This window comes from Euprymna scolopes, chromosome 15, assembly GCF_053919585.1.
Source record: "Euprymna scolopes isolate OS-2025 chromosome 15, ASM5391958v1, whole genome shotgun sequence".
Lineage (NCBI taxonomy): Eukaryota > Metazoa > Mollusca > Cephalopoda > Sepiida > Sepiolidae > Euprymna > Euprymna scolopes.
The window spans coordinates 13676150-13690150 of record NC_136496.1 but is presented as its reverse complement, the minus strand read 5'-3'; the positions used below and the strand labels follow the sequence as shown (position 1 = coordinate 13690150).

At 36.7% G+C, this 14001-nt stretch overlaps 1 protein-coding gene across 21 annotated transcripts in view; it reads right to left on the bottom strand.

Annotated features, from left to right (window-relative positions):
• Positions 1-14001, bottom strand: part of LOC145293736 (rho guanine nucleotide exchange factor 7-like) — a 624934-nt gene that overhangs the window by 419046 nt on the left and 191887 nt on the right. For 6 of the 21 annotated variants that reach the window (XM_080140205.1, XM_080140207.1, XM_080140210.1 and 3 more), the window contains one exon: positions 5607-6190. In XM_080140205.1, the coding sequence (XP_079996331.1) occupies positions 5607-5702 (96 nt within the window). In that variant the 5' untranslated portion in view covers positions 5703-6190. Of the gene's footprint in view, positions 1-5606; positions 6362-14001 lie in introns of those variants that run through there. The other 15 variants (XM_080140190.1, XM_080140191.1, XM_080140193.1 and 12 more) reach the window with 5 other exon arrangements.

The window sequence follows — 14001 nt, the reverse complement described above, 5'->3', positions numbered from 1 at the left end:
AAAAATGGATACTCGTTCTATCCTACGTTTTCTCTATCCAGGAAGTGAGTGATAATTTTACGTTAAATTTATATAGTAAAGTGAATCTACAAATATATATAACTAATTTTTCGAGAGTTAAGCATTCATATTATCGGCATAAATTATTTAAAAAGAAATACAGTTGGAGAATTAGTCGAATTTGTTAGTCATTTGCATAAAAAAATATGAAATATAAACATTATCGCTTCTCAACAAACTCAATTTGTTTATGTTACAGAACAAATGGCTATTTGGTGCTTCTATATTATAATAACGAAAAAAAAAAGAATTTCAAATGAAACAAATGGTACCTATATAATGTTCATGTCGCAAATAGTAACATATCCAAAAATTATGGAAAATGATAGAGTAGAAAAATAATTATTCATGAAAAACCGTTTCCGATAAAGTTTAGATGAGGAATAAAATTTGTCCGACATTTTGAATTATGACGCAAGCAACAGAATTTAATTATCTCCCCTGTCAATTCGTTTTTTCTTTTTCTTTTTTTTTTAGTAAGCGTAGGACAGTGATTTCGATACATTTGACAAATTTATTTTTTTCGTTCATAATCATTTTTCTATCTTATATTTTTTTTGTAATTTTTGGATAAGCTATTTTTTTAGGCCTGATAATTACGTAGGTAGTATTTGTTTCCCTTGAAATTCAATATTTTTCGTTAAGCGCCGGCTATTTTGCTCAAAACCGATATTTACAACTAAAAATTCTTAGCTCATGTTAAATATTAGTTATTTGTCCAGAATTCTCCCTCATGAAAATTTTTTTTTAAATCTGTGGAAATATCGCTACATAGGACTTGCGGGTGACATGAGAAAATAAGGCATTCAAAATTTTTCTGATCTTAAACTTTATTACCAGAGAAGTCATTTTGTGCAAAAGTTGATTTATTTTACTAATCGAAACTCGAGAAATTCACGGTTAAAATGTGTAAAAATTCAATGAATAAAAAATCAATACGGCAATCCAATTGCCCATATGGAGACTAATAAACAGCCTTGACCTTGCGATAAAAAAAAAACTAAGTGTTAGAGCGAGTGGCACGAATAAATTCGGCAAAATCTTTTGCTGCGTCACGTGTATTTCATGACAATTAAAATAAATTTTTTTTTTTACTCATGTAAAATAATTTTTTCTTTTATACATTAAAATGACAAATGATTGCAGCGACTTTTAAATATCAATAATTTTTTTAAGTGAAATTTAGTTTTAATTTAAAAAGAAAAATAATTTATGTATATGTAATAAATAAACTTTCTGTGCAATATAAGAAGATTATAGGGTTTTACTTAAAAAAAAAAAATATTCAACGTGATTCCTAAAAAAGGTTTCAAACTTTGGACTTTACAGGTAAATTTGCAAATAACTGTATTTTTTTTTTTTTTAATTGGCTTGTTTTATTTATTGATCTTTTATCTTCAATTTGTGATTTATAAATTTGAGGTGAGAAAAGTAATTATTTTCATTTTAACATTTCAAAATGGGGAAGAGGGGATTTTTTTTTTTAACCTTATATTCGGTTTATTGGAAAGAGCATAAAATTTCACATTGAACCTGAAAATATCGTAAAAACTGAACCAATCGAAAAATGTTGATAGATTTTTAAAGTGAAAAAAAATTGGAAAAAATTTAACTCGTAAAATTCAATTGTACGTAAACAAAATGGCTGCATGAATGCTCACAGGCACTTTGTAAACACTGTTTTTTTTTTTTTTTAATAATATTTCTATTATTTTTTAAGCGACTTTAATAGTTTATTTTGGAGGTATATTCCATAAAGAAAATAAACAACCCACTTTAAAAAGAGAAATTACGAGTTTTTTATATTTCATTCACAGTTTTTTTGTTAGGGGTGTCAAAAATCCCCAAACATTCTGACACACCTAGCAGTAGTACTGCAGTAAAGGATTTCACCGAATTTATGTGTGTCACTCGCTCTCTCCACATAAATTCATAAATATACAAACAGCACCCTCGACAAACCCGACAAGCAGCAAAATCCCACCCCCACACTGTAGAGATCCCTAGATGCAAAAGATCTTTCTACTCCAATAGTTTCTTGCCCAGAACCGCTAGACTTTGGAATTCCATTCCAGGTCCCTGCTTCCCCAACAGTACTGACGTGCAGAAGTTCAAGTGTAACGTGAACCGACATCTTGCTACCCAAATCCCTACATAGTACCCCGGTAGTTGTTGCCCCTGATAGTACCTATTTACTATGCCTCCCCACGGGACAGAGTTAGACACCAGGGTCGTTTTTTAACGTGGAGAAAAGGTACAAAAATAAAAATTGTCTCAGTCGTGAAGAATTTCTCCTCCACCGAAAGAGAACAAGAAATAGAAGTGCAGCATCTGAAGAACAGATACTACACTTTGATCTTGTCCCGAAGGCCATTGCCTTGTTTGGGGTGAAAATGTTGTAATAAAAAAAAAAAAAAAAAATAAAAAAAAAACAGATTCACTGAAGTCCCGTCAATTCGTTGCGTTTATACTCAATCTTGTTTTTTGTTTCATCGCAAGGTCAAGGCTGTATATTGGCCAACAAATGGCAACGGGAAGTCATGTGGATTTTTTATTCATTGAATGTTTACGTGAATTTCTCAAGTTTCGATGAGTAAATTAACTTTTTACATGAAATGACTTCTCATATAATAAAAAGAAACATTTTGAATGCCTTATTTTTCTCATATCGCCCGCAAACTCTATGTAGCGACATTACCAAATCTGTTTGATGTAAATAATTGTAACGGAAAGAAAATATTGCATGCGTCATAAACAAATCTACTCATCTATGACGGACACTGCACGTGCGTAAAGAAGATGGCCGCCAAAGAATACAATGCATAATACAACGTTTTATATCTCGATAACTACTTATTTCTGCAAAATTTCAGTGCGATTTTCGTATTCAGCATAGTCGAAACCCTCTAAAGGTTGTCCATTTAAAAGAAAATTGCGGAGGTGGACCTAATCTGAAAAAAAATACCATTATATTTTCTTATGCAGACTTTTTAATGAATGTTTTTACATGCATTTTTACGATACATTTTTTATGCAATAAATGTTTTGGTTTTCAAATATTTTTGTGTTCGAAAAAAGAAAAAAAGAAATCTTGTTTGTTATTTATTTGCTTGATAAGAAATTGGAGTTATCGCCCCCTTAGAGTTATCGCCGTCCGTGTAATGCAGAAGTGCCTTTTTTTTAATGTCCTTTAAGCAAAAACAAAACAATTGTACGCAATTGTCATCTCGAAAATAGCAATATATATAAAAAATTATGAAATTTATTTGAGTAAAACATTTTTTTAAAAAACACAAAAAACAGGGTCCTTCGAAATTCGATAATTAAATTTTAAGTAAAACCAATAATATCTACTGAATTGTCATGTCATAGTAATAATGAACTTATCCAAAAAAAAAAAATTAAAAGAAAAAAAAAACAACGATAAAGTAGAAATTTAATTATTAATGAAAACAGTTTTCAAAGACAATTAGTGAAGTTTTGCTAAATTTACCAAACTTTCAGCTTTTAGAAAAGATTTATCTCCCTTTTGAACTCCCCGGACTATAAAACTCAATTTTCGCTAATTGTCTCCAAAAACTATTTTCATTAATAATTAATTTTTTTACCTTTTTTTCCGTAATTTTTTAATATGTTCAAAACTGTGACATGACAATTCAATAGATACTATTGGTTTCACTTGAAATTCAACATTTCAATTTTCGAATTTCGCTACAATAACGAAGAACCAAAAAAAAAAAAATGCCAAGATATAGAAAGCATCGACGGCCGCCATTAACCTCGCGCGAACTTCAAAAAATAAGGGAGATAATTCAGTTTCCCCCGGTTGTCAGTTTATATTTTGATTAATTGTATGAAATAAAAACGGCAAAATATACAATTTTCCGTAACAAATTATAAAAAAATTATCTAGCTGATAGAATTTCATAATTTTTGGATATATTGCAATTTTCGAGTTGGCAATTTAAGTCATATTGTTTTTGTTTAAAAGGATATATTTTAACTGCAGTCTTATTGTAAACAAGCACCCGTCTTTTTGTCACGACTACATCATACAGCTTTTTTTGTTTGTTTGTTTTACATGGAGGAGGGGTCTGAACAAGAGCCAACTATTACCTTGTATTTCTTTTTAAAATAATTTGTCGTTAATAGTCATTACTTTTCCCGATTTTGAATCGCACAAAAATAGATCAACAAAAATAAACAAAATCTAATACTCAGTTTTTAAATTTTTAAACTTAATTTTAAAAAAAAAATACAGAAAAATCTTTATTGATGTACATACCCGTCACGGGACGAAGATAAAAAAAATGACGTAATTTGAGCAAGTAGTTTTATTTTTAACTAATAAAAGCAAACTTTGTGAGTAAGCAAAAAGGGACAGTCTCGCGTCGTCATCTTGAGAAAAAAGGGGATAGATAAGTAATTGTTGACTACTGTCCTCATCTTGAGTGTCATTTTGTGAATTTACAAATACATAAATCACACTCAACATGAGAACCGTAGTCAGATGAATCCAAATAATACGAATAACCAATCATCATCTCAAAAAATTCAGAAAGGGGTAGATAAGTACACAATAATTAAAACTTGCGAGATCAGCCTTGTAATGCTACTGATTTTTAGTCGGTTTAAATCGTTTCAAAATGATTTTCTTTATATTTTTGGGTTTGTATTACTGTACACATAGATTCGAAAAAGTTGTCAAAAAACAAATATATAACAAATAAATGTTATCAAAGGCAAGATAAGTTACTTTTCTACCTAACTGGATATATTTTTTGTGTTTTTATTCAATGTAACATGTTTATTCAGCTCGAAAAACATGCAGTGTTTACCGATGTATTGGAAAATTCAAAATGGCGCCCGACTGTCTCTTTAACACGGTAAGTTTGGGAAAAGATGTTATAAATAATAAACTAGACAAAATACTGTTAAAAAACAACCGAATATATGTCAACTTATTTCACGGTAACATATATTGAGCGAATTTCTAACAGTATTTTGTCTAGTTTATTATTTATAATACCTTTTCCCAAACTTACCCTCTCCGAGAGAGAGTCGGCCGCCATTTTGAATTTTCCATACATCGGTAAACACTACTGCATGTTTTTCGAGCTGAATAAACATGTTACATTGAATAAAAACACAAAAATTTATCCAGTTTGGTAGAAAAGTAACTTATCTTGCCTTTGATAACATTTATTTGTCATATATTTGTTTTTTGACAACTTTTTCGAATCTATGTGTACAGTAATACAAACCCATATTTTTTAACTACTTGATCAATTTACGTGATTTTTTGAATATTACATTTTCGTAACGTGTCGAGTACGTACAATACGATTTTTTTTTTTTTTAAATAAGGTTGAATTCTAAATAATAATCGAAACAAAATCTCACATTTATTTTTGCGTTACAAGCGTGGGGGCAAAGAGTACAATTTAATCACAAAAACAACAAACAGATAAATAAAACTAAAAAAAGTCGATAACACGTGACGAAATGGATTAACATTTTTTTTTTTTTTTTTTTTTACTACTTACCTCATCATTGTTTGTTCCTTTGAAATTGTGCATAGCTTTGACGCGTTTCGGGTTAGAGGTAACCCTCATTGTAGCTGTCCCCACAATTTCAGCCATGGTCGGGTTGCCGTTATTAATACTAGTAGTCGCAATGGTCGACGTAGGGCAGACCCGAAGGACCTGCTGCTCCCGGGCACTGTTTCTGTTGTTGGTGATGATGACGTTGGTGTTATTGTTATTGATGTTGGTGTTGTGATAATTGTTGTTGTTTACTGTTATCGATGATGCTGGAGCAGTAAATACCGATGACGACGTTGTTGTTGTTGATAATGATGATGCTGGGAAAAGCGAAGGGGCTGCTGTTATGGTCGCTGTGGTTGAGGAGGGAGCGGCGACTGTGGTAGCGGATGCGATGATGGGTATCCCTTTGAGTGTGGAGTTGATGAGGTTGTTGGCCGTAACGAAGTTGACTGGAGAGTTGGACGAGGTGTATCCTCCGAGGATGGTGGCCGAACCCGACGACGATGATGAACACGAGGAGCTGGACTGAAGAAGTCGGGCGTTGTGGCTCGAACGGTTGCTCCGTGCGGCTTTCTCGTCCTCATCTGAAACGTTAAGGGTAGCAATAAAGTCATTAATTTCATTCACAATATCCTCGTAATCCTTAGAAAAAGTGGACTTCGCCATGTTGACGAACGAACGGCTATATAATTCCTGTTAGCGTTATTTTTATGCGGTAGTTACGTTTAGATATGTTTGCAGAGAACAACCATCTAAAAATTCAAAATGGAAATTACCCCTCTATTTAAAATAGATATATATATTTATATAAAGGAACATTGCCTCTAAAACTTAATTCTATCATGAATATATTTAAATTATTATCGAGTATGACTTCAAACGTAGATAGAGGAACGCGTGTTTTTCAGTTTTAGGTAGGTCGTAAGTAAAAGAAATATATCACAAAAAAAATCAATCATTCAAGTCATGTTTTGCGATTAAAAACCGAGTTTTGGAGTTTGTTTGCTATTTTAAATAATAAACCATGATTAGCATATTAGTATGCAATAGGCGTCGAAGACTAATTTAAAAAAAAAAAAAAAAAGAAATCGTATCTAATGAGAGCGAGAGAGACCAGCTCTCTTGCTTGTAAGCGTCGACTACTTAGGCTAAGACTACTTAATGTCTTTTTCGTCACTCTCCGCACAATAATATAGGCAGAGACTACTTGAAATTTGGCATGGGATAACTACGTTTGTTGTGCGTGTCGTGGGAGTGAGGGGAGGGGGGGTTTACAGAGAGCGACGGGTGAGCGATAAATAGAAAGCTGGAGTGATAGAAAGAAAGTGAAGGAGAGGAAAGGGAGTATAAATAAAGGGGGAAGTGAAAGGGGGGAGAGGGTGAAGGAGGTGGAGAAAAACAGAATAAGAGACAGAGAGAAATAACGGAGATGGTAGATTAAAAAAAAAGGTGAAAAAGGAAGGAATATATAAAAATGGGGAGTAGAGAAGAGTAGGTGAAGGGAGAGACGAACTAATAGAAAGAAAGAGAGCGGAGAGGATGAGAGAGAGATGGGGATAAGAGAGAGAAAGATAGTAAGGAATAAAAGAGAGAAAGGAGGGAACACGAGAGAAAATGAAAAAGGGAAAATAGAGAAGGGAATAGTAGAGAGAGAGAGAGAGAGAGAAGGGGATAGGAGAGAGAGAGGGAGAAGGGAATAGGGGAGAGAGAGAGAATGGGGGTAGGAGAGAAAGAGAGAGAGAAGGGGATAGGAGAGAGGGAGAAGGGGATAGGAGAGAGGGAGAAGGGGATAGGAGAGAGAGAGAAGGGGATAGGAGAGAGAAGGGGATAGAGAGAGGGAGAAGGGGATAGAGAGAGGGAGAAGGGGAGAGAGAGAGGGAGAAGGGGAGAGAGAGAGGGAGAAGGGGAGAGAGAGAGGGAGAAGGGGAGAGAGAGAGGGAGAAGGGAATAGGAGAGAGAGGGAGAAGGGAATAGGAGAGAGAGGGAGAAGGGAGAAGGGAATAGGAGAGAGAGGGAGAAGGGAATAGGAGAGAGAGGGAGAAGGGAATAGGAGAGAGAGAAGGGAATAGGAGAGAGAGAAGGGAATAGGAGAGAGAGAGAGAGAAGGGAATAGGAGAGAGAGAGGGAGAAGGGAATAGGAGAGAGAGAGGGAGAAGAGAATAGGAGAGAGAGAGGGAGAAGAGAATAGGAGAGAGAGAGGGAGAAGAGAATAGGAGAGAGAGAGAGAGAGAGAGGGAGAAGGGAATAGGAGAGAGAGAGGGAGAAGGGAATAGGAGAGATAGAGGGAGAAGGGAATAGGAGAGATAGAGGGAGAAGGGAATAGGAGAGAGAGAGGGAGAAGGGAATAGGAGAGAGAGAGGGAGAAGGGAATAGGAGAGAGAGAGAGGGAGAAGGGAATAGGAGAGAGAGAGGGAGAAGGGAATAGGAGAGAGAGAGGGAGAAGGGAATAGGAGAGAGAGAGGGAGAAGGGAATAGGAGAGAGAGAGGGAGAAGGGAATAGGAGAGAGAGAGGGAGAAGGGAATAGGAGAGAGAGGGAGAAGGGAATAGGAGAGAGAGAGGGAGAAGGGAATAGGAGAGAGAGAGGGAGAAGGGAATAGGGGAGATAGAGGGAGAAGGGAATAGGGGAGATAGAGGGAGAAGGGAATAGGGGAGATAGAGGGAGAAGGGAATAGGGGAGAGAGAGGGAGAGGGAGAAGGGAATAGGAGAGAGAGAGGGAGAAGGGAATAGGAGAGAGAGGGAGGAGGGAATAGGAGAGAGAGAGGGAGAAGGGAATAGGAGAGAGAGAGAGGGAGAAGGGAATAGGAGAGAGAGAGAGGGAGAAGGGAATAGGAGAGAGAGAGAGAGGGAGAAGGGAATAGGAGAGAGAGAGGGAGAAGGGAATAGGAGAGAAAGAGGGAGAAGGGAATAGGAGAGAGAGAGGGAGAAGGGAATAGGAGAGAGAGAGAGAGGGAGAAGGGAATAGGAGAGGGAGAAGGGAATAGGAGAGGGAGAAGGGAATAGGAGAGAGAGAGAGGGAGAAGGGAATAGGAGAGGGAGAAGGGAATAGGAGAGGGAGAAGGGAATAGGAGAGAGAGAGGGAGAAGGGAATAGGAGAGAGAGAGGGAGAAGGGAATAGGAGAGAGAGAGGGAGAAGGGAATAGGAGAGAGAGAGGGAGAAGGGAATAGGAGAGAGAGAGGGAGAAGGGAATAGGAGAGAGAGAGGGAGAAGGGAATAGGAAAGAGAGAGGGAGAAGGGGATAGGAAAGAGAGAGGGAGAAGGGGATAGGAGAGAGAGAGGGAGAAGGGAATAGGAGAGAGAGAGGGAGAAGGGAATAGGAGAGAGAGAGGGAGAAGGGATAGGAGAGAGAGAGGGAGAAGGGAATAGGAGAGAGAGAGGGAGAAGGGAATAGGAGAGAGAGAGGGAGAAGGGAATAGGAGAGAGAGAGGGAGAAGGGAATAGGAGAGAGAGAGGGAGAAGGGAATAGGAGAGAGAGAGGGAGAAGGGAATAGGAGAGAGAGAGGGAGAAGGGAATAGGAGAGAGAGAGGGAGAAGGGAATAGGAGAGAGGAGAGAGAGATAGGGAGAGAGGGAGAAGGGAATAAGAGAGAGAGGGAGAAGGGAATAGGAGAGAGAGAGAGTGAGAAGGGAATAGGAGAGAGAGAGGGAGAAGGGAATAGGAGAGAGAGAGGGAGAAGGGAATAGGAGAGAGAGAGGGAGAAGGGAATAGGAGAGAGAGAGGGAGAAGGGAATAGGAGAGAGAGAGGGAGAGGGAGAAGGGAATAGGAGAGAGAGAGGGAGAAGGGAATAGGAGAGAGAGAGGGAGAAGGGAATAGGAGAGAGAGAGTGAGAAGGGAATAGGAGAGAGAGAGGGAGAAGGGAATAGGAGAGAGAGAGGGAGAAGGGAATAGGAGAGAGAGAGAGGGAGAAGGGAATAGGAGAGAGAGGGGGAGAAGGGAATAGGGGAGAGAGACGGGAATATGGGAGAGAGACGGGAATGGGAGAGAGACGGGAATGGGAGAGAGACGGGAATGGGAGAGAGACGGGAATGGGAGAGAGACGGGAATGGGAGAGAGACGGGAATGGGAGAGAGACGGGAGAGGGACGGGAGGAGAGAGAAGGGAATAGGAGAGAGGGAGTGGAATAGGGGGAGAGAGAGGAATAGGGGAGAGAGAGAACGGAATAGGAGAGGGGGCAAAGAGAAAGGGGAGAGGTGAGGGAGATGGAGAATAAGAAAGAGAGGTAAGCAAAATAGGAAATAAGAGGTAAAAAAAATGAGAGACAGATAAAGAAAGGGGTTAAAAAGAGAGAGAGAGACAGACAGAGGAGCGAGTAAGGGAGAGGAAGCTCAGTAAAGAGGGGGGGGAATGAGAGGTGTGATAGGCGAGAGAGAATGTGTGAAATAAAGGGATAAATAAGGGCTAGAGCGAAAGAATGCACAGAGAAAGAAGGTATAGACATTTAAAAGATAACAATATTTTTGCGTTTGGCAATCAGTGACAGTTAAAAAAATTGTAGCAACAATAATTTTATTTATATTAAACCACACAATAGCACGAGTTTGAGGTTTGTTTATATCACAAATATAAAAAGACAAAAATGTTACGATATAAACTTTTTTGTTTGCTTTTGATTCGAAGCTCTGAACGAACCACGTGTTTTTCGTTATTCTCCCTTTTTTTTAGTTTATGGTTAATAAAGTTTTACTTAATTAGCGACGGACAAAATGGAGTTTTAGTCGAAGGCTCTTAAAAAAAATAAATAAAATAAAAAAAACTACTACTACTACCAAAAAATCAGGTAATTATCTAATTAATATGAAAATTTCTCCGATTATTAAGTGAAGAATGAATTTTATAAAGATGTTTTTTTCATAATCAATCTCTCTCTCTATATATATATATATATATGTATATATATATATAGAGATATTACATTTTCACCCTAAAAAAGGCCCATTGCCATTTGGATGTAGGGGGCTACTATCAGGGATATCAGGGTACTATGTGGGGAGTTGGGCAGCAAGATGTCGGTTCACGTTACACTTGAACTTCTGCATGTCAGTAGAGTTGGGGAAGCAGGAACCTGGAAGGGAATTCCAAAGTCTAGCGGTTGTGGGGGAGAAACTACTGGAGTAGAAGGATATCTCACATCTAGGGATCTCAACTGTGAAGGGGTGGGATTTTGCTGCTTGTCGGCTTTGTCGGGGGTATTTACGTCGAGGGGGTACAAGTGCTTGCAGTTCTTCGGAGCATTCACCGTTAAAGTACTTGTAGAACAGGCAGAGGGATGTTAGATTTCGTTGATGGGACAGAGGCTGAAGCTTAGATGACAGTTGACAGTTCAGGACCTATCAGATTGGCGACTCTCTTTTGAACCTTGTCTAGGAGTGAGAGACTAGTAGCAGATGCACCAGCCCAAATATGACAACAATACTCCATACATGGGCGAATGGTGGCCTTGTAGAGGTACAGGATACCTTTGGGTATTAGTAGCTTTCTAGCACGGTAGAGAGAACCTACCTTCTTCGCAGCGGTCCTGGAAATGCTCTCAATGTAATTGTTCCAACACGTTTCCTGTGAACGTTAGGCCGAGGAGTTTAAAAGATGTACTTTCAGATAAAGAGTCTTTGGCCATTGCTATTGGTGGTAGCAAAGGTTTCTTGTACTTATTGAAGGAAACAAGTTTAGTCTTGGCGGCATTGAATGTGACCATCCAGTGTGGAGTTGGAGGCAAACCGACTGGCAAGCATGTTAGCCTTCTCGGTTGCTGAGCAAACGACCTCATGATTGTTGGATAGTGGGGGAATTGTTGATTTCCCATTATTTACTACACTGTTGTGGATTTTCCAGAAGTCATGGGTTCCTAATTTCTGTGCTTCAATGCATTATTTGGTGGTTTCAGTAAATTCTCTCTTAGCTGTCGCTATTTCTTTCTTACAGGGATGACGGCAGAGCTATTCATGTATTTTTTTTATTTTTGTAAGCCAAAATGCACTTCAATTAGCGCACTCTGACTTTTTAAAACCCTGCCTAATCTTCGTATTATTTGGATTCTTTAGACTCCTGTTCTCCTTTTGAGCGTTATTTTAACAACGTTTCGGTTGATGTAAACTTCAGCCATCTCCAGGTGTATTTTGTTGAACTCGGCATTTGTCAAATTATTGATTTAAATAATTCGAAATAAGAAAAATGAGTTTTGTTTTAATTTATTTTTACTTGGCTATATATATATATATATATATATATATATATATATATATATATATATATATATATATATATATAATTATTTTTTTACTATAATAATTAAATCGGGATTCTTCAGTGCAGGGTGTCACGATTACTACCAGTCGAACGATTCGAACCCCGCGACACGAGACATCTCTGGCTCGATTAGCGGAGGCCGTATCCATTCGCCTACCATTAACCGTATGAAATAGCGTTGAATTTTAAACATTTTAATTTAAATGTTCATATATATATATATATATATATATATATATATATATATATATATATATAGAGAGAGAGAGAGAGAGAGAGAGAGAGATGTTTTTATTTGTTTTTGTTAGCGATACTTTCTTGAATGAATTCAAGTATTTATACGAAAGTGCATTTTTACCTAAATGCTTGTTGGTAATAATTTCCCCATATACCAATCTGGTACCCCCTTAATGGGGAGCGGCATATATATTATTTTTATTATATATATCAGTTTAAAATAGGTTGAAAAAGTTTTAAATAAAAACATTTTTAATGGCCGTTTTGGTAAAAAAACAAAAAAACAAAAAAAAAACACTGCTATGAATTCAGAATAGGGGCATGTGAGCGAGAAAGAAAAAAAATCGAAAGTGGAAACAGGGAGACAGCAGCAACATGAGAACCGCAGTTTGTATTAATAAGGTTTTTAATTATTATTTTTTTATAACGGATTTTCGTATCTAACTTCCTGCACGCTCATGAATGATAGGTGTAACTAATCATGATTTAAAATAAAAAATTTTAAAAAAATTAAAAAAAAAAAAAAAAAAGATGCACGTGGAAACACCCGTGCCGAAGATGGTCGCCGTCATGAATCACTAATTGTTTTTGTTTTAAATTTTCTAAGCATTCTTTATGAATGAAACTTTCGGTTGTTGCTAATGTACGATTCATTCATTCCAGTTATTCGTTCATTGCTTAAAACAGAGTGATTTATCAAGATTTATCAAGAAAGATTATTGTTGGCGTTATGCGTTTCGACCTTCCCCCTCTCCCTTCCTCTTGCTCATCTTCTCTTTCTTGGCGGCTCTTTCGGGCTATTTAGCTATTTATTATTCTTTTAAATTAAATTGGTTTATCTTTACGATTTAAGTTTCCACTTCCGGTTACTGCTTCCGTTTTAAATGAATTTTTACAGAAAATCCAGCTCCCCAAAAAGGGGCGCTCTGGATAGGAACAAAAATAAAAAATCATCTCAGTCATGAAGGCTTTCTCCTTCACTAACCGAGAACAGAAAAAATGAAGTGTAGTATCAGAACAGATACTACACTTTGTTAATTAAATTGTTAGGTGAAAGTACAGAATAGGTAAAGGAAGCGCCTCTCACCATATTAATAAGTTTGTTTTGTTTTTTTGTTTTTTTTTAATAATGACGTTAATATTTAGAAAAGCCATTCTTAACATGGGGAAGGGGAACCGGAAGTGAAGTGGAAATTTGAATTGAAAAGATATTCTATAAAAACAATTTAAGGTTTTCTTCTTCTTCTTCTTCCATTATATGAAGGACAAACGCGCGCGTGCGTGCGTGCGTGCGTGCGTGCGTGCGTGTGTGTGTTCTTATGTCCGTTAAAAACGTTTGTCACCTGCATCGTGACGGCATGAACCTACTATAGTTAAAAAGTGCGAACTCTCGGACATACATTCTGGAAAAATTTAAAAAAAAAAAAAATCGTCAATTATTTTGTGTACAAATGTCGTTTGGTTTGACTGGGGGTTCAGACTATCCCTGAATTGACGAGAGCCAAGATCAGATAAGATGCAACACGAGAAACAAGTAATCATTAAAGATCACGGCCACATTAGAATAGGAAGGAAAAAAATTTAGTATAGTCATTAAGAGTTTTATGTTGTTTTCATTAAATATTAATAAATGAATGAAGAATCATTTCTATTCAAAAACCATTTAGTATTATGCATAATTGGGTAAAGCACTAAAATAGGAATATATATATATGTGTGTGTGTGTGTGTGTGTGATTTTTTATTACCGTTTTAGCTGTTTGGTTACATATGTTTCGGATGTTGGGCCGTGTTTACGATCTAACAGCCTCGTCAGACCTTACAGAAATGGTTATATATATATAGTAAATTATAAAATATATATGGCGATTAAGCTACACTGAATATTCCGCATTTCATCCACTGTAGGATTCAA